The sequence below is a fragment of the Neopelma chrysocephalum genome, unplaced genomic scaffold (genome assembly GCF_003984885.1).
Source record: "Neopelma chrysocephalum unplaced genomic scaffold, ASM398488v2 Primary Assembly neopelma1_97222, whole genome shotgun sequence".
Classification (NCBI taxonomy): domain Eukaryota; kingdom Metazoa; phylum Chordata; class Aves; order Passeriformes; family Pipridae; genus Neopelma; species Neopelma chrysocephalum.
In genome coordinates this window covers 4,137,096-4,158,650 of record NW_020925863.1, presented here as the reverse complement: position 1 = coordinate 4,158,650, position 21,555 = coordinate 4,137,096, and the positions used below count along the sequence as shown (strand labels likewise).

The 21,555-nt window shown below is 38.2% G+C and overlaps 1 protein-coding gene across 2 annotated transcripts in view; it reads left to right on the top strand.

Annotated features, from left to right (window-relative positions):
- The first annotated feature begins 60 nt into the window (after positions 1–60).
- Positions 61–21,555, top strand: part of SNX7 (sorting nexin 7) — a 28,408-nt gene continuing 6,913 nt past the window's right edge. For both annotated transcript variants that reach the window (XM_027671827.1, XM_027671828.1), the window contains exons 1-8: positions 61–286; positions 5,669–5,851; positions 7,718–7,828; positions 8,252–8,416; positions 9,356–9,557; positions 11,418–11,617; positions 14,840–14,926; positions 20,308–20,460. In XM_027671827.1, the coding sequence (XP_027527628.1) occupies positions 113–286; positions 5,669–5,851; positions 7,718–7,828; positions 8,252–8,416; positions 9,356–9,557; positions 11,418–11,617; positions 14,840–14,926; positions 20,308–20,460 (1,275 nt within the window). In that variant the 5' untranslated portion in view covers positions 61–112. The remainder of the gene's footprint in view (positions 287–5,668; positions 5,852–7,717; positions 7,829–8,251; positions 8,417–9,355; positions 9,558–11,417; positions 11,618–14,839; positions 14,927–20,307; positions 20,461–21,555) is intronic.

Genomic DNA, 21,555 nt, shown 5'->3' with positions numbered 1-21,555 from the left:
TGGCCGCCCCCGGGGCCGGGGGCGGGCCGCGGGCGGGGGAGCGGCGGGCGGCCAATTGCGGCCCCGCGGGGAGCGGCTGCGGCGGGGCCGTCGCCCGTGCTTGCAGGGCAGGATGGAGGCGGAGGGCCGGGCACCGGGGCTGCCGCTCCTCGCCGGCGGGGAAGGGCCCGGGGCCGACTCGCGCCCCGCTGCGGGTGCCCCCGGCACGGCCCGGGGGCCGCTGATCGCCGCCGCCGAGGTGCTGGCGCTGGACGATGAGGAGGACGACCTGGAGGTGTTCAGCAAGGTACGGCAGCGCCCTCCGCGGGTCGGGCCGTGCCGCGCCGGGGCGGCCGGGCGGGCTGGCCAGCACTTTGCCCCGGCGGGCACCGGGCGAGCCGGGCCGGCTCCTCCCCGAGCGGGATCGCGGCCTCTGCCCGCCTGCCCCGCGGCCGGCCGGGAGCCCGCGCTCCCCGCGCCCGGGCAGGGCAGGGCTGGTCCGGCCGCCCCCGGGGCTCCGCTGTGAGGGCTGGGCTGCCCGGGGCTGCCTGGGGACAGCGCTCGGCGGCCACGGAGCCCCGGGCGAGTTCCCCGGCACGAAAGGCAGGTTCGCTGCTTCGGACCAGCAGTTCGAGTCATGACTGCCCTTACCTTAAATGTGCCGTGTAATCTGGACTCGCTGTAACCTTATCATCACTTACGTTCGTTATGTACCATATATGTATCTGTAAATTAAATAAACATTCATGTTTAGTAATTGCAGTAGTGTTTAAATAAATATTTGCAAGTTTCAGTTTGAGTTTTCTTTTGAAAGATGAAGTCTCCCACCTTCACATAGGAGGCTTGAGAAGTTAACATCTGTATTTTGATGAAGGGAATAAAATAAATGTAACTGAAATATATTAGGGTCCATGTTCAGAAAGCACACAGTTATCTAGGTACATGGGTGCCAGTCTTGCCAATATTGCTGATTTTAATTAAATCAGTGAAGTGTGGTATGTCTACCATGTATATTATTTTTCATTTTGTATTGATTTGGTTAAGATGAGACTTACCTCTTGCCTTCTCGGCAGTTAAAGAAGAGAACATCTGGTGGATCTATTTGCCATATCAAGGCAGCATCTAAAATATAAAGACATACAGAGAGCTAAGGTGGAAAAAATATATACAGAGGCTAAGGTGCTGTTCACCCTCTGAGGCTTGTGAACTGCTGTGTGACAGGATGTGTGCCATGGGAGAGAAACAGCAAATACATTTCTGATTTGAAAAAGCAACAACATACATATATTCAGTAGGACTGGTTGTCATATGGATTAAATGTGTGGTTTTTTATATTTCTGTAGGCAAGATACATTGTTGTGGTATGCATGAATAAAACCATTGGAATAAGGACTTCCTTCTTAGAAGCTATGTATTTAAACTTTGACTCTAGTAGAATTATTGAAACTCATGGCTTTTAAGGCCAGAAGGAACTATTAGGTCATTTAATAGTCTGTAACATGAAAGACATCAGGCTAAATTTCACCAAGTTATCTGTGTTTTTCTGCAGCATAACTAGGGTCTAGCTGAAATATGTTCTTCTAGGAAAGCACCAGCCCTGGTTTGACATAAAGTGATGAATGATTCACTGAACTTGCATGCAAAAGCAGTGCTAAAATATAATTGTAGTTGTTTGTGCTCACTTTGAATCCTTTTGCTTTTATGAGGTAAGTTCGGGCGGTTCTGCATGAAGGTATCTGCCTATTAACACAGTGTATCAACAGTTATGCTGCTTGCTTGTCAAGAGCTATTCCCCTCGGGAATAAAAAATAAAAACAAGTGGAGTTCATAAAAGTTACTGCTGCTATTGGCAAATACCTATATCTTTAAATTTCTACTTGGCTTCATGACAAATATTTCTTACTTATATGAAATCTTAAGTACTATTAATGCATGCTACATGATAAGTTATTCCCCACAAAGAAGAAAAAATGGCATATTATGTTAAAATACGGCCTTCTTTCCAAAGCTTGGACACCTGCCTGTAGTGTATATATAGACCAGAAATTCCTGGTTTGTTTTCAGGTGTAATTTGAGGGCTGATCTTTTGATCTTATGAAAATCTGTGAGGTTGTTTAGGCTTTACACCCTATTTGTTCATGTTCCATATATTCAAGGGAAACTGACAGGCTAAATGTAGCTTCCAATTAAGTGTTGTAAAACCAATTTTTCTGAAACATACTGTTCCAGGACTACTTTGATTTAAATTGTACCTTAATGGGGTTCCTTATGCCAGTGTCTGTAAGGTAGTGGTTTAGCATTTGCAGGCCAAGCGGGACGGCAACAGCAGTGCAGAGCTCGGTACCTGCCACTGCTATCGACTTCATCTTTCTCAGTTTAGTCAGTGCAGTGTGCCATCTACCAAAATGGTGAAAAATGAGATTCTTAAAAATTGTCAACCTCAATACCATAAGTTATTACTCAAAATGTAAATACTGGGCTTTTTAATCTATGAAAATCCGTAGACGTTTAACCTGATGGTGTCATAAGCTATTGACCTGGTATCCTGTGACATATTTCAAATACTACAGACCAGCATCTTCTTCGGCAGCTCTGATAAACCATTTCATGATGTGGTGTGCTACTTTATCCTAGTTTCCACTACCATTGAAAAAGTTCTGACTTCTTTTCAGCAGAGACAAATTCTAGGAGCTGAGTTATGAGTCACACAGATACAATGTTTCAACCTGCTTTCTTCCATGAGTTTGGAAGTATGGAGTACTGCAGGTATTGCAATACCCATTCAGGTATCCTTTGCCTTCCTTGTTAAGTGACACCTAGCACTGGGAAAGCTTCACATGATTGCAAGCTCTGGATCCTTACTGGGAGGTAGGGATGGATGGATGAGGCATGGAGGCAACCCTGAGTCAAGGGCCTGTGCTCTGGGAAAGAGTGGTGTTTAGGCAAACCCCCAGGCTTAATGTCTTCTACAAGGAGCTGCAGTCTCAGCTGTGTGCTCTTTTGTGAGGCCACTCCTGCTGTGTGAGTGTTTTCCTTATTTCTTTTAGAGTCTTACTGACCAGCTGCAGTCAAATGTGAGAGTGAGATAGGGTAACTGCAAGTATTAGAGAAAGGAGAGCCAGAATAAGGCCCTCATACTGCCAGGAGCTTGTTGACTTTCTGTCTGTTTGGTCTCTTGGCCAGTAAATCAAAAGGCCTGACTTGCACACACAGCTCTGCCAACTGCTCTGTCAGGAGTGAAGGGGCTTGGAAGGAGAAGGGATACTCCAGGTAGGTGGGGCTGGGGAAGGCATGGGAAAGGACATAATTTTCTGGGACAGGGCCATGATGCTTTTTGCGTGGATGAAGAGGAAAAAGGTTTCACAACACAGGAGCTAGAAGAATTGTTTGTTTTTCCTGTGCCGCAAAACTCCTTCTGCCCTCATCTGTATGCACACAAAAACATAGTTCCAACCACAAAATTACAACTGTATAGAAAATTATCATCTTTTTTTAACTGTGTTTCTGTGATGACATCAGACTTAGCTTGCATGAACTTCAAGAACTACTGTAAGTAATCCTGAAGTATCATGAGGATAAAACTTGTTTAAAACTCACATGCATTCATTCATGTGCACATGACTACTAGACCTGTATTAAACAAATCTGGAGACCTGCTTATTCTATGGATTTTTATGCCTATGTTTTGTTTCACAAACCACATATTCATAAGCCATTCCACATAAAAATATACTTTCATAAATCTGCATGTATAGAGAAAGTTTTAGTAGCAACCTAGAAGAAAGAATGAAACATTAAGACATTAATGCCCCATGGAAAATGAGAAAATATGAAACACATTTACCTTGATCCAATTTAGGCCTTGCAGAGTCATTACTCCTCCAGTTATATGGCCATTCAAGTCCCTTACACACTCACATGCATTTTTCTTCCCCTGGAAATTTCCTGTTGTCTCAGCGCTTTGAATCGCATGGGCTGCTCTGAACTAGCAGTCCTCATTCTTCATCCGGAGTGTGGCCAGCCAGTGCTAGCAGGCTCTGAAAACAGCTTCTCTGTTTATTCTCCACCACTCAGGACAGTGCTAGCTGGATACCAGTATAGAAATCACGTGTAGAAACACACTGAATAAAAGTAAAATTACTGACAGGTGTACAAGGAAGCCACTATATAATATTTAAAGTCTTGTCTTTAGTCTTTCGTGTTGCTTTTGTCTCCCTGTTCAAAGAACTGGTACATAAGTGCTTTCTGGGCATAATTCCCACTATAAATTTCTCCTCCATATTTGTGGGAGTACATTGATAAATCCAAAGGAAAGGGATGGCATAGGCAATGAGCTTAAGGCAGGAAAAGAGCAAGATACCATGTTCCAGAGAAAGTTTTGATCTAGTTGAATTCAAAGGGAAAAAGGAACTCTCCGCAGCTCAGCAGCACTACGGTGGTGTGCTCTTCACTCCCATGAGAGCAGCCTTGGGACGATGCCGTGACTCCAGTTTGTGTGGACTCACACATTTCCAGTCCTGGAATTCAAGCAGTTTTCTCTTTAACTACATCCCTTTCCTCCTTCCTCCATAGTTAACAAGGCACTGGAAAGGGCAACTCTTTCAACTACTACTCAGTACTTAGTGTAGTCTAACTACGCTTTTAGAAAACTTCTAGAAAGTAGATGAATTTTCAAGTTTGTTATGAAAATACTTCATTGCATTGCTTATATTAAAAAAGTATACAGTGTTTGCTATTTAAAATGTAGTGATTTCTTTCAGTTGCTCTAATTTATTATTTCTAATGGTTTAATAATTTGTTATGCTCTTTCATGGAGATAGTGATTTCAATTTATTTTCCTAGTCACTGTACCTTTCAAGATTTTAGATTAGTAGATCTCATCCAGACTTGCATCTAAGGAAGCAAATGAGATTTCTTGCTTGTTTCCAATTTACACTCCATTTCTCAGCACTTGAGTGGTCACCATTGAATGCACTGAGCAGAAGCAGCTGCTATGGGGTCATATTCTTAGAGAGCTGTGTGGAAGTGGTTGATGCTATCAAAAAGTGGATTTCCTCTTCAGCAAAATAGTGGTTTGACTTTTTTTTTTAGAAATTAAGCAGTAAATTTGTACTTCATCCTTACTTACTGTTTTCCTTTAGAAAAAAGAAAAAAGATTAATTTATGTATCTGTAATTGTTTTCCATTTCAAATTTTATTTTAAAATACATGCACACTGGAATATCCAATTACAATAAAAATTCTGATTCTGATTTCGTCTTGTTTTCTTTTAAATCATTGGGTTTTTATCTACCCTGTTCAGGTTATTAGAGATAATTCAAACGTCATAAGTCCTCAGCAACTGGCTTTTAACATTTTAATAAAGCTGGTAAGTATTCTACACAATTAATGGGTGCTTGGATTCATACCTAATTTTACCATTCATAGGCAAGTTCTCTTTGCATAACATTCTTCTCAAATGGTAGTATTTTGCTCTTTCAACAATTTTAGAATAAATCTCATTTCTTACATCCTCACTGAAGTACATACTGAAAAGGATAATAGATTTTCTAGGTACTATATAATTCTTTCATCTGCTCTATATTATATCTGTTCTATCAGATTATTTAAAAGCCTCCTATTTTAGCATCTGAGACGTGTTTGTATACAAAGATGTATTGATATGAATGTTCTCATGTCTTATCTGTAGGATACATCTCTGGCTGAGGTAAACTCATTCAGTCCTTCAATGCCAATATCCCCCTCATCAATGATAAACCAATATAAATTTGAAGATGGACCAGAATTAAGAGATCTCTTCATTACAGTCGATGACCCTGAAAGCCACATTACAGCCATTGAAACATTTATTACATACAGAGTAGTCACAAAGGTAAGCATCTATTCATGGCTGTAATGGCTTACTTGGATAACACCAGTAGCATTTTTGCTCTTCTTGCATACCATTCTCTGTGATATTACTAAATTTAAATTGTACTCTGATTTTGCCATGAGTTACAGACAACTAAAACTGTATGAAACTGTGGTAGATTCTGGAAAAAAATCAGTGTAAGTCTGCATAGGTGCTTACCTGCAGAGGTGTTTACATTATTTATATTGAGAAAATAGTTAATAATCCTTCACGAGCAAAAGGAGTGCTATGTGAGAATAACATTTTCTGTTGTGATTTTCAGCAGGAACATGAAATAGCAGAAGGACAGATTCAGTTTGAAAACACTGTATTGGCACAAGTATTTATGACTTTTGGGTCACTTGCAGGCTATGGGTCTTTTGTCTGGCATAAACATTACCTGCTACAGTCTTTCAATTCCATTTTTTTTCTAATTGCATCCATTATCACATGGTTGTTTGTTTCCCATTTACAGTTGCATGTGATTTCTGGGGAAACTGCCACAATTCTCTAATGAAAAAGTAATACTGGGAGACAATGAAGTGTATTTTTAGTTGTCCTAAATGCAAGTTATTTACAGGAAATAAGAAGGAAAGTCAGCCTTGTGAGACCAGCCAGGTCTTCTGAGATTACCAGCAAATATTCTGCAGGCTGCATTTTGAGAATTGCACTGTTAATTTATTTTACTTTGAGTTCTTTTTAAAAGATTCATTTAAAACCAAATTTTCAAATGGGAATTATTCATCTTTAAATAAGAGGAGATATCAATTCCTCATAAAACATTTAAAGAGTAGGAAGAGAGCTATCTTCATTAGGTTGCTAGCAATAATTTTCCCTTTATGCATATTTCTGTAGACTAGTGAACATTTTTTCTTCAGGCAAGTATGGATTGGCCATAAGACAGATTGCTTTTGCCTTTTTTTATCTCTTTTGTCCTTTCTTATCATATTTAATTTGGAGTACTGGTTGATGATAAAGTAATAGCATTCCTCCCACATACCTTGAAAAATTTTTATTCAACAAAAATGTTTAGATTACAAAAGCATGTTTTGAGGTTTTTAGAATTTACTTGCATCACATTATAAATCTCTGTGCAACAATGAATGCTAAATAGCACGTATTAATGAAAACACGGGCTCTTTGTGGCTTGCCTCTAGAAGACAGAGCAGTGATAAAATAAATCTCATGGTCTGACAATTTTGTAACTCTGTAATAAGCATTTTTTGTAGATATTAAAGGTTTGTTGGCAAGTTCTAAGAAATGGCTACAAAACTGGAATTGATGATGGGATGCAGAATCCATTAAGCAGTGAAAGAAGTGGTATTGCTGTAATATTCTGAAGTTTTCATGTTTTGAACGTGGGGATTGTTGATTAGTGTCAGCAGGTCCCAAGGATGTATGTCAGCTCTTTGGGGTTCGTTCAGAATGCTAAAAAATGGACTTTCCTCATTAGTAGATTACTAATCGCTTTAAAAGAAGTGCCCTGGAAGTAATGAACATGACTGTGATTGCTAAAAGGAAAATGTAACACTAAAGTAATTATTGAAATATTTTGGAAACATTGTGGTAGGACAATTATTACTTCACTGCATGAAGTGCAGCTAAAAGCTTGCTTTTTTCCTTTTTTTCCCCAATAGAACTTTGATTTCTTGCTAAAACACGATGTGTTTTAACTCTTCAAGGAGTTGATCGTTGTACTTTAAAAAAACAGCAAAAAATAACAGGGGCAAAATAGAATCATGTATGCATTTCCTTCAAGTACTCAGTTTTCTCCAAAATCTAAAACTGCATTGTTCTTTTCTTTTTCTGGTATTGTAACCTAAGCCTGTTTCTGCCCCTGTTTTTCAGACATCCCGTGGTGAATTTGACTCCAGTGAATATGAAGTTCGAAGACGATACCAGGATTTCCTTTGGTTGAAGAGCAAACTTGAAGAAGCACATCCAACACTGATTATTCCTGTTTGTTTGTTGTTTTTATTTGTTTATAAGATAGCTCCAGTTTTATACAGAGATGTTTGAGGTCTTTTTGCAACTTCAAAAGTCTCACAAACATTAAGGCAACCTATTTTCATTAGCTTTATATGCATGTGATAATTAAAAACCACATAAAGGTATTTTTTAGGTTTTTAATGGTGCCATTTGCAATAATTTATGTCCTTCTTTCTTAGTTGCATTTGTGTTCTTCTGCAGTGTGTTACAAGAACCATATTATTACAAGAACCATGTTATACCTTAGTTGAATATGATAACTTTATATAGCTTTTGGGTTTTTGCATGATAGATTTTACAAGGTATACCTATTTTTTTTATTAAGTAGAAGAACTACTATAATAACCCTAATATTATGCAAATTGTACAATATTATTCTTCTTTTTTCCTTAGCCATTGCCTGAAAAATTCATAATGAAGGGCATGGTGGAACGATTTAGTGATGAATTCATTGAGACTCGAAGAAAAGCTTTACATAAATTTTTGAACCGTATTGCTGATCATCCAACTTTAACTTTTAATGAAGACTTCAAAATTTTTCTTACTGCACAAGCCTGGGTAAAATTACTTTGTTTTTATCTACAGTTATGTGAAACCACCTCTTGAGTTAGTAGAGTGTATCAGGAGTCCCCCTAGCTCAGTATTCAATAGTGTCATTCCATGGCTTGTTACAGAAGTGTCAGAAGAAGGCAGGGATTTATGGAATATACATACCTCAAGATAACCTTTTCTTCTGTGGTTTTGGTAATCATAAATATTGCTGTACCTTCCAAAGTAGTTTTTGTTACTGCATTCTGGATTTTTTTGTGGCAGTTTTACAGTATGTCAAGTCTGCATGCTTTTTGGTACACATATAAGCTTCCAAGATTATGAGGAAAATAGTGTTTTTAATTAATTATTGGTTTGGCATGGCACTGTCTTTTTCATCTCTTTGTTGTTTTTTTTTTAAAGTTATACTGGTCTCATAAAAGAATTTCCTGTTGCATTGTTGCAAGATGCCACCAGTTGCAAACTGGAGTTTTGTACTCAGCAAAGCCTGCCTCTGAACTTCAGCAAAGGTTATTCTAGCAACATTTAAAAAGAGAGAAAAAAAATAGATGGATTACTTCCTCCAGTGGGAACATTGTCTGCTTTTCTCAATTACTTCTTTCTGCAATCATTAGCTCTGCTTTCCTGTTCAAAAAGCTAAATTGGAAACTAGTTAACTCACCCTGAGGAATGAAGGGGTAAAGGTTCTCTGCCATCTTTAACCATTCTTGTGGAGCGTGATACATGGCATGCTTGTGTTTGCTCAGAAAGGCTTGGCTCATAAATGCACATGACAGGTACAATTCTTATACTTGTCTAATAATTATAACATAAGATTTGTACACTAAAAAGACAGAGAGAGGCTTATGTATGTAGTTTTATTTAAAAAAAAAGAAAAAAGCTTTATGAATTATTTTCAGAGAATTAAAAAAAGTACTTGGAAGTAAACAGAGCTTATTCTGTCTTTAGGAACTCTCGTCACACAAGAAGCAGGGTCCCGGTTTGCTGAGCAGGATGGGACAGACCGTCAGAGCTGTAGCATCCTCAGTAAGAGGAGCAGTTAAAAATCGTCCTGGAACGTTTACAGAAATCAATGATTACATGGGAACATTTAGTCAGAAAATAAACTTACTAGATAAAATAGCTCATAGGATTTACAAGGAAGAAAGGGGTAAGTATCAGTTTTATTGATTTAAGAAATTAATATATTGGAAAAGTAAATTAGTTTTTCGTGCCAGGAAAAATGCTCTTTCCAGCAAGGAAGGAAAAAGGGAGATTTATCTTTATACTGTGGTTTTCTTAATGCTTATGGTTTTGACAGATCTTCCAGTTAGTTTTCATAATTTCTTAATAGGAATAGTTTTAACATGTCATTCAGCTACTTATGAAGAACTTCGAAGAAAATGTAGTAAGTGTGGCTGTCTTTTTACCTGTGCTTTTTGGATAACTGAATGACCTTTTTGTTTTTTACTTTCAGGGCAATCTCATGCTGACATAATGCTATCTAGATTCCAGATCTTTAAACATCTCTTTTTTTGGTTTCATTCTTCACCTTTTTTCTGTTTTGACTAAGTAGATTTTTGGTTTTTAATAGCTTAACTGTTGGACATAATTTCTGTCATGGTAAGCTGTGTCTATTAAGAGTTTTCTTAAGAAGGATGACTTGACCTTATTTCTTTCCTTAAGTAACAGCAGTTTGCACACCTACGTGGAATGCTAAATTACTGACTTTTCTGAGATTCTGAAATTACTCAGATCTCAGACTATGCCTGTTCAGTAGAATTTCCACTGGGCAGCACTTGAGGTATTTTCTTGTCTATATAATTTGAAAAGCTGCACTGTGTTCCTTAATAACTGAGCCCTTGTGCTTTATTGTGCAGCACCAGATCTCAGCATGTCCTCACTGAATTGGAAGGATCTTATAAAAGGAAAATACATGTTGGTGAAAAGAGTTCCTTTTGATATTGTTCCTTTCAGTGGAAATAGCTGAGGTCTGTAGGTTCAAGGCATCAGTATCAAATTCTTGGAAAACCTTAAGAATTTTGACATGCTTCCAAATGCCATAGTTATACCTTCTTCCCATATTTTCTAAACAGCACGTCAGAACACTTGTGTGCAGGGCTGCACTGTTGTGGATTGGAACTGTTGATAGCTGCAATGCAGACAACATTCCTGCTTGCAGTAGCTTAATGTGGGATTCTCGATTACATCTTCCACAGAGGTTTTTTTGTCCAATTAATCTCAAAGTAAACATTACACTCTTCATGCCACACAACTGCTTTCATCTTTTCTAGGACATTTCTTTTTTTGATACATGACCAATGTGTTCACAGTACCCTCCTGTGAACATGCAGCTTCCTGGTCATATGGAGCCTTGCCCACGTTTAGCCCTACCAAGTGGCACAGTGAATTCTGGGCCTTCTCTCTGCTTACAGATTATTACTTGGTCTAGAGACATAAGAGAAGTAATTTGTTGGATATCCCTGTACTTAAATTATTAAAAACTACTGAAGGACATAACACCTGCAGAACTGGAGTGAACTTCAGTGTTTCTTTTGAAGCTTTTGGGACATAACAAAGCTTCTAGTTTTAATAACCAAGACAGGATTCGGAACGTTACTGTTCCAAGCAGCAGGGGAATTCAGGGTAGTAGACCCAAATCAGACCAACTGCTGCCCACAGCTGCTTATGGCTCCTGTCGTTCTGTACGAAGACAATGTGAAGTAACGCAGGTCATTAATGCAGGGTGTCTGAGTACAACTTTTCAGGTCTGCCTGAGTATGTGTGTCCTTTTGAAATGACTGGGGCATTTTTCCTGATAGGTTTCTTGAAACTACTTAATTACAATACGTTAATTGATTAGTTTATTCATAAACAATGAACCGGAGTTTACTTACCTTGGTCATTTGAGCAAATTTAAACACATGCCTCAGCCTCTTGGTTTGTTCACAGTAAATACGAGGTTGTAATTAGCATCACTTAGATATCTATTAAAGAACAAAGAGTAATATGTGTATATGTTCCTGTTAAGACTATTTTAATGAAATGAAGGAATACGGCCCCATCCACACCCTCTGGTCAGCATCGGAAGAAGATTTAGCAGACTCCTTGAAGGGCATTGCCAGCTGCATCGACAGGTGTTGCAAGGCTACGGAGAAGCGAATGGCAGGGCTCTCAGAAAACCTGCTGCCAATTTTACATGAATATGTTCTCTACAGTGAAATTCTGATGGTAAGGTTTCTTTAAGGATTGTTTGTGGCTGTAAATAAAATCTGGCTTAGTCCAGTGACAAAGTCTAGGAGAGAATGATGAAAATGACTTTACAGTCCCTGTATTTACTCATTACAAAACATGTGCAGCACAGGATAACTATGCTAGGGTGTCTGGTTTTGCCATCTTCAGTGAGCTCTGCATTGTTGCCAGAAGGGATTGGGAACAGCAGCTGAGAAAGACCTTCTCTGACACTGATAGAATATGAACTCATTGAGTAACAGATTGTGTGTGGGAAAAGGAGTGGAGAGGTTTTTCCCTTTCTAGGAGCTGTTCCTAAACTATGTTTTCTTTTTCCAGAACAGCAGGGAACTTCCAATCCCTGCGCCATTATATAAGCATGTGTTAGTCCTTGCCATAAGCTACTGCTCTCAGTTCCCTTTATGTATGTATTTTTCTTACACTTGGAGAGAATGTAAAAAATCAGACTCCAGAGTTGATATACTCAGTGTTGGTGGATAATCAACATAATTAAGTAACTGAATTCAGCATGTCATAATTCCCACTTTGCTGCCTCCAGAAAGCAGAACATGTGTACAAACCCCTCTTTGTCTAGGTTTTGAGCAATGCCAGCTGCAGTATCTGTTCTTCTGTTACTGCTGGGAGTCCAACTCCTACTGCAGTGCCTTCTGAGTAGGGGCTGACAGTGTGTTGCAGGCCATGGGTAGAGCAAGACTCAAGTTAATTGAGCCTTTGCTGGCACTGTGCAGAACATTGCCAACTTCTCAGTAAGGCTCAGCTACCAAGAGGTTAGGAATTACTGCTGCAATGACTGCTGTATTTAAAACAAGCTCCACTGAAAAAGGGGCCATGCTGGTAGGTGGAGGTAGGTACTGCTTTGCTTAAAGGTTTAAAGAGATTACCATCCTAGCAATTGCAGCTCTTCTTCGTCTCCCCCACTTCCAGAAGTAATTTTTCAGCATTTCTAAGTCTGTTACCCATGAGTGATCCTAGCCTTCAAGCTACTGAAGAGATTCTGCCTGCCCATGACCTTCTGTTTTGCAGCCTGGCTCACCCTCGCCCTTTCTCAGGCGTTCTGTTCTGTCCAGAGCACAAAGAGGTTTCTGTGGACAAGCTCCAGGGTGACTACCTGGCTCTTCATGCACACTTTTTAAGTTGCTGTTCCCCACTGCATTTTTTCTACTTCTAGTTTTCTTGATGTGGCACTTGCAACCCAGGATTAGTCTGCCATGAGGTTCTGTCCAGAGGAAAAACCTTCCTTCAGTAGCTCACTGCTGTTCTACAATTGTCCCTTTCCCTTCGTTCACTCTGGATTTTTATTTTTGTTATGGCTTACTTCCCTCTTGGAGTTTGGAGAGGGTAGAACTTATCACACTAAAAATACCATGGGAAGTCACTCAGTAATAAACGTGCTTTCAGAGGTGTGTTTAACCCCTCACGTGCAGTGCTGCCAATATCACATGCAAATGTGCAGAACAAGGTATGATCAATACAATACAGTCCTTGTATTTTCCAGTTTTGTGAGTTCAGCCTTTAACTGGGGAATGAAATGAATTCCCAGCTAAAATATTTACATCTGGACCAGCTCCTTCCTAACTGACCCACAGAACAAAACTGCTGTCCCTCAGGGTACAAATTACAGCATTAATTGTTTATGAATTCACGTAAAGAATTTGAGGGTTTTGTGGCAGGGTGCCATTAAATATTATACCAAAAAGCTGTAAAAGTGTAATAATATGTTTTAAAAATATAGTCCCTATGTTTGTCATTCGAAGTCAGCACTTGTCTGTAGTTGTAGCACCTTAATATTAAAATAGTTGTTTGTTTTATAATTTGTGATAGCAGCCATTAAACCAGTTTTAAAAGAGGCAAAATAAATAGTAAAAAAGAGCAAGCATTTGTATTATGAAGAAAAGTTGTTCCAGACATTTGTTTTGCTTCTGTGCTTAAAGCTAAACTTTTTCTGTATTTATTAAGTTCTGAGCTATTGAAGAGTAGATTTATGAGCATTTGTATGTATAGCTAATCTTTTACTCAGAATAGCCCAAAGTCAGGTTTACCAATTTTTATTGTGATTACCTGATCAAAAAGAAACACTGAAAAATTATTTGAAAAAAATTCCTAAATTATTCTGTTGTGTTTGATAAAGTGACAAGATCTCAGAGAGATTTTCAGTCAAATAAGAGAGCTAGAGAAGGTAGAGCTGCTTGTGCCCTGTGATGTTTCAACATGCCCTGTGCTAGAGGTGAATACTGAACATCTCTGCAGCAGAAGCAGTAAAACCAGTTGTGGCAAGGTAAAGTAAAAGAAGATTTTGAGGTTTGTAATTTTATATGTTCTGCTTCCGACTTTTTTTAAAAGGACTAAAGCCTCGCAACACTTCTGCAAGATAAGCATATCTGAGTGTGCTTTTACAGATGAGGAAGCTAAGACAAAGAGAAATTTATAAGGCTTCATCAAGGTCTCAGAGCAAATTACCACTGGAAATGGAAATTTAATTAGTTAATACTGTTCCTGTTTTGTAGCTTAACAAGTAATGTTCCTTCCCCTTTCTAATTATTTTTTTTACATTATGCTAAAAACCCAATACCTGATAAGACAGTTTTAAAGGAGGTAATAATCACATATGCTGAAAATAAGCACATATATCAATGGTAGAACAGCTATCATTCCTATGATAATTTTATCTGATTTTTCTGTTAATTTTTTCTGATTTTTCAGAACCACATTTGGCACTTACAAAATAATATTAAAGGTTAAAGTCACACTTTCAATAAGGCCTTGTATACCATTTTTAGTCATTCTGCTTTATATTGTAAATTTTACTCAATGAAGATACTGTCGTTCATGAGATTTGGCAAACTCATGTTGCTGTTTTGAGATATGAATATATAGTAAGTTGAGCTGATACCAATTAAACTGCTGTTGCTGTTTTGTACATATAACTAGCAATGATACTGTGTATGGCAGATTCTTGTGGCACTGATTTTGGATTTACTAAGATTCTTGAAAAACATGTAAGATAAAATACAGGTATGGAAAAATGAGTCCTCATAATTTTAATTTTTTTTAAATTAAAGTATATGTATCATGTCAAAATTATTAAATGGCATCATTCTGTGATCTTGCTTATTTTATAGAATAGCCAAGGTATTTGATGTTTTCTGAAATATCTAAAACGTGGTGCAGTTTACTCCTTTTTTTTTCCTCTTCTATATTAAGGGTGTTTTGAAAAGGAGAGACCAAATTCAAGGCGAGCTTGATTCCAAAGTTGATGCTTTAGCCAATAGAAAGACAGAAAAGGATCTGGTGAGTATGTACAGAAAGTTGAAATCTTCCAGGGCTTATTCTAACTGCAAAAGATATGCAAAAGAAGTGTCCTGTGAAGCCATGTGTAGTAACTGGATGGTGTCTCTGCAATTCTTTGTAGCTGTATGTGCCAGGCAAAGGCAGTCATGAGAAAGATGCAGCACTTCAGTAGATGGGCTGCTGGAGCGAAAGGCTGGTCATAGTGGGCGACCACTGTGTTTTGTCAACACAGACTGTACCACAGATTATTTTTAGCATTTCCATTTGCTTCCACACTTGGAGTTAAAAGAAAGTAAGACTTGCTGCAGTGTTCTTGTAGCTGCTGCTCCATTGATGTAGGAGAGGGAGAGGAGGTGGTTAGAATCAGCAAAGTTGTTCATTAAGCTTATTTAAAATGAAACATCCTGCATTTTGTTCTATCTAGTTGGGCTGAATATTTTTTTTAAGTCCAGTATGACACTTCATTCATTCTAGTGAAGTCAGACTGTAACTGGTAGCCCATGGGGGCAGGCATCCCCAAAACCATCAGCAAGGCTCAGCAAGCCAATTAAAAGCAACTTCCAAGATGAGTATTGGCATTTTTAAAATTTTTGATTGTTAAACTGTCACGCCTAAGTAATGTCCTTTTAGCACAGTGTTAACACAAAGTGTTATACAGTGTAAATAATATATAAAACTGACTAATAACTTTTTAGTACATAAAAGGAGAAAGCCCTTGACATTTCAGATACTTTTTATTAGAGTTGTTGTAATTAGTTTTCGTGTAAAGATGAGCTGTTTAGATAGTTTTTGGCATTTGAAATTCATATTTTCATTTGATTTGTCACTGAGATGAATAAATAAGAATATCTTACCACTCTCTGGTATCTACTATGGCTATGGTATATTTTGTAACAGTTTGCCTCTGTGTACTGCAGTGGGACATTAGGTAAATACCTCTGTCTGTTTTTTTTTCTGGAAGTAGAAATTCTGTTTACTTATATTGTCCTATCATTTCTCTGCCTCTGTGTTCTCTAAACTGTTTTTGTTTCTTTGCTTCCTTTGCTGCTTCTCCTGTCCTTTTTCATTAGTTTAAAGTTTGAAACTCTTATAAAATGCACAGAGGATGGTAAGTTGGAGAAGTCCTCTAGGCTGGGAACAGGGTAGCAATGGCAGGTCCATTCAGTGATGAATTCCAGTTTCATACAGCTCATTCCAGTTTCATACATTCTCATTGCTGTCCACCATAGAACATTGCATGGCAGGACATGGCCTCTTCAGGATGTATTCCTGTTATAATCTGATGGAGTCCTCAGGCAAGGTGCATGCACTACCTTTTTCCTGAACTGTTACAAATCAAGGAATATTTTTACTTTAGCATAGTATTGATTACACCATGTTGATTTGATACTGACAATGGTTTACGCCATCGTGAGATGTTTGTACTTGCTTCCAGTAGGATTTTGAGATCAGCTTGCCCAAAGTTATCTTTTTTCACTGTTTCTGTGTTTCAATATCTGCATTTACAGTTTTGGTAAAGCCTTTGGACAGTGTGATTACCCAGGTGTTCAGATATTTGCTTTATCTGTCCAATCCCTCTATTTTTTACTCATTTCAGAGAATCCTGTTTCTGAGAGCCTGATTCTCCTTGTAGTCTCACAAAAGCAGTAAAACAGATGTCTGTTAGTCTAATCTGATAATAACATTCTGTGTTCTCTAATTGAGTGGCAGCTGTATCTGAAGATGTTTTCTTAATTAGAAGGCTTTTTCTATTAAGGATAGTTTGGTCGCAGAGAATGCTGTACTGCTATTTTTAACCATTCAAGTGACTTTTAACTGTTTTCTTGGTAATTTTTGTACTATTTTTAAATTTTTATTATGTGTTGAAATATTTTTCTGACACTCCTAACCAAACTGATTTCAAAATAAAAGGTGGTCTTATCACAGGCACTGTTATTGGAACTGGTGCCAAACACTGAGTTTGAGTGTCTTTGCACATTTCTATTCCTAAGCAGAACTCCTGTAGCTTCTAATGATCTCATAGATGTCAGATTGAACTTGTCAGTGCAATCTAGTAGCCAGAAATTTTGCTGACAATGAGTGGCATGAACTCTAATCTCATTTGAAGTACATTTCCACCACAGATAAGGAGACTCAGACTGTCATTAGAGCTGATAAAAGGCTGTGAGATCTTTAGCATTGGTCACGGCAAACATTAAATGATTTAACAAACAGGAGGTTGTACAGCAGAAGAATGTAAAACATCCCCAAGGTCAGTGCAGATGAAACAGGGTGGAATTGCAAATTAAACCTTATGGGACATTAACCTCATTGTCTGGGAAAAAAAAAGTTTTCTTGAGCTGTGCTTCTGCAACCTGGCATTTAGGAAGCTGCTTGTGGTGCTGCTAAAAACCCAAAACAATGTCTCCTGCTCCAAAATTTGGTCCACTTGTTCACGGTATGGATGGTTTGAAGACTGTGATTTTGGATGCAGGCTCTGACAGAGATATTTGGGAGGACTTTGGTACCCTCTTGCTTGTCTAGACCTTTCTTACCTCCAGTGCTCTGGCTGTGAAGTTGTTGGGCTATGTTGCTCCATCACTCCCATGCTCCATTCTGAAGGCTACACAGCAATGCTCGTGTATCCCTCTGTGGTTTGGATACTTTTAACAGTTTTAGTACTGCCACTAGTGCTGATAATAATTCTGACAAAAGGTTGGTATAATGTGCTCTGACAGAACCAGATAAGCATTAAATGCTAACTTAAGGGTTCTGGTGTTTGGGCTTGAAACTGAGTAGTAAAGAGATGAGATGCTGAATCTATTACATTCTGAGTATAGCTTGTGTTTTAACTCCAGGCTAAAGGATTAATTTAAAACTGTAGGATTAATTCATGTAGCAGATAGAAATTCATGCAATTTTGCCATACTAAGACAGTGTAAAATGCTGTGTCACCAGGTAATTTGGCTGTTGGGCCAGGTCTCTTGGCTACAGGTCACACTCTTCACATCTGGTGGCACTCTGCCCTAACAATGTCTGGCTCCCACTTTCCTGTCCTGTGGTCAGATGTCTGATTAGTACTGTGCTGTCCTCTGGTGATCAATGATGTGAGATTTAATTTCTCACACTTGCTGCCTCAGTGAGATCAATGAAAGAAAATGGATCCAGAATTCTATTTAATTTGCAGGATAAATTGTAACAATTTACACCTTGTAAGTGAGGAACACACTAGGTAGATGTTTTTATCAAGATCAAGCCATTCTTCTTTGAATTCTGCTGTCATGGCAGCTGAAGAGGGTGGCATTTATGTTTCTTTTCCATTTTCAAAAAGTAGATATTAAACCTCTCTACTTGAGATGATGGCAGCATAATGCTGCCCTTAGATCTTAAGTCAGACCCTTGCCTTGATACAACACACAGCTAAACACTGTGACTACACGGTGGGAGAAATTCGTAGTTCCTAGAAAAGGACAGACAAAAACAAACTGTAAAATAAATTACTTAGAGATATAAAGAACAAGATAAGGGGAAGCTGCTGGAGCCACGACTTCTAAGTTGGAGAAGTTCTTTTTGTGTGTAGACTAGTGCATTCCCATAGAGGAACTTTTTTTTTTGCAAAAGCAGAAAATGGATTTAACTGCCTTTCCTACTCTAAATCATCTTAAAAATGTCACCGTTTTCAGTATTCCGTGTGCATTCACTTTTTGGTGTTTGAAGGAAAAGCACTTAGCATGGGACATGCTCAAAATACCAAATCCAGTTGCTTGTAATTCCTTTAAAGGTAATTGCCCCACATTTAAACTTTGGATTAACTTTTTCATTTTGAACACAGAGTTGGTAGTTGAAATTACCCTTGTCTGTAGCTTGATTACTGGTCTGGCTAGGTAATTAACTTGGGCTTTTCAGTAAAGTAGAAATAAGATTTTGCATTTTGTTCTTGATTAATAACTGGTATTTCGTTAATCTAGAGGTGTGCCAAAGAAAATCAGTGCAGAAATCAAGTCTAACTAAAAATGTTTATTATGGAATGGGGAAAACATCCATTCAGATGAATTTTTCAGTTTTACTAGCTAACGAGTTTTTGGCTACTTTAAGAGCTGAAGGATTCTAGTATGTCAAACTGAATGGGATCCAGGTTCTGTGACCATTTCAGGCAGTGCAGCTTAGTTTGTGTCTAATGGTTGTGTCTAAGTGCTGTTGCACTTGGATCGCTGTTCCCCCTGCATGGTTCAAGCAGGAGGCTGTGCACCAAGACTTTCCACATCCTGCTCTGAATTTTGATGTTTCTGTGTTCTGCCAATAGAAGAACATAGAAGAGCACAGAAGAAAATCCTGGAAGTTAATCCTGGAATCCTGAACTTCCTATCATTGATAACACCATCTCTGCAGAAAGCACGAGTAGCTATCCCAGTTTAAACAGGTGCTGTACGAGGAAAAAAATTATTTGCCCGATAGCAGAATACAAGGAAGCAGAAGAAGTGTATGGGACCTGAGTTGCAATGGAAGCAATACAAGGAATTAAATTTCCTGCTTGATGTTCCTTACTGGTGATGTTCTTGCCTGACCCCTCCTGCTGCAGACAGTTGCTCTGCAGTTGCAGCAGATGAATTTGCGCTGTAGCTACAGAAGATGTATCTAGTTCTGTCACTGGGTGCCAGCCAGAACTGACACTGCTGATTAGTAAATGACCAAAATTACTGAGAAGACTAGAAAACTCATTAAAGAGAGGGCCGCTGTGCACTTACTCATGCCATTAGCTGTAAAGTCACTTTCTGCATCTACAGTAATTAGAAGCAAGTAATGTCAGTAGACTAGCCCTCAAGGTTTTGGATCCTGGATCAATGTGAAGGAGTTTCTTCTCTGTTAAAGTCCTTTGGTTTAATTTCTTTCTCTGCTTCTGTATTTCTTTTTCCCTCATATGGTTCCACAAAAAAAGATAACTGTGACAGGCAAGAAATCAGAAAGGTTGTGCTTTTGACTTCTGCTGTCTTCTCCCCATTCTGGTTTCTCCCAAGGTTATCAAAGGTTCTGTCAGGGTTTTCTCATTTTTCTTGCCCAAATCTAATTTGTACAGTTGATTCTGCTTCAGTAAAGCCCTCTATATTTTACATTTTAGATGCATTACTGTCAAGTGCTAGTGAAGAGGTGCCAGAGTCTGTAACTTCTTAGCCAATAAAAATATCTTCAGGAACACTTGAATTGTGGTCTAGAATTTCTGTTATTTCAAAAATTATAGTGAGTTATTCGTTAGGAATGATGTTTCAATATGATTTTTTGTGCTAAGTTAAATATCAACCTTGCTTTTGCAGTACTGTTTGTCTCCACTACAATCAGTTGATTTCAATAATTTTGGAAATGGTGATTTTTCCTAATATTTTTTAATATTTGCAATTAATATTTAGTTCTCAGAAGAGATTGGGAAACTTGAAGACAAAGTTGAACGTGCCAATAATGCTCTGAAAGCGGATTGGGACAGGTGGAAGCAGAACATGCAGTGTGATATGAGATCAACATTCACTAATGTGGCTGAGAATAATCTCCGTTTTTATGAAGAGGTAAAACTCTTTCTCATAGCAATGTTATTTTTTCATTGGTTATTTCAGTGAAAAAGTCCATAGATTGCCTGTAAAGTGGAATTTTTGCATTTTAGTTCAAACATTTGTTAACTTCAGAATCACCTTTTGTGGGAAGAGGGAAGCAGTTATCCTTAATTTGACACATTTCAAGCAAAATGTGTTTTGTTTGTGCCCAAGTGGTTGATCTTGAGTTCATCATCGACAGAGGGCACTCTTGTTTTACTAACCACAACAATTTGGAACATATTTTTCGGTTCAATGTCAGCTGCTATATTTCAGTTTGGAAACATTTTGCTGTAACTGCATGAAGAAGCCCTCTGGAAGGCTCAAACCTGTCTAAATGATCCTGTGTGAGGAAAATGTTTCAATGTTATTCTATCAGATTTTTAGTTTCAGCTCTAATGCCACAGGTAATATTCTTGGTAAGAATTTCCATTTACAAGGATATGTACTCAGAAGAAGAACTTGAAAACATACAACAAAATACATTAAGCATTCTGTGAAGTTTCCTCATGGGGAACACGTTCTTGATTGAAATGCGCATTTTGAAAATATCCCAGATGCCTTGAAGTTTTTTAAAGAATTTCTCCTTATTTTAGGAAAAAAAATGGAATACAATAAGCCATCTATTAATCATAAATTAGTATTTTTGCAGATATATGTTGATATCTAACTTCCAATCCTGTAGTCTGAACCTTTTATAGATCGCCCATTAGCCAATGGCAGTGCCCTGATTTTACAAATCATTTTGTAAAACATAATTGAAAAGACAGAGCTCTTGATCATCAAGTCTAATTAATTAACATGCAGTCTGTGAGATGCATGGACATTGACAATCTGTTGTTACATATTAAGATCAAAATATTTTCTTAAATCAGACATCAAGCTTTTGGCATCCTCTCACATTGTCTTCAGTTATTGATGGTCTCTGACTTCTATAGCAGCAATATGTATGATAAAACAGTGCTGAATATATTGGAATATTTTGTTTATGAATGATTAGCTAAAACACAAAAATAATTATTTGTTTCTTTTTCCTGTCTAGAAATGCTTTTTGCTGAATCAGAATTTTAA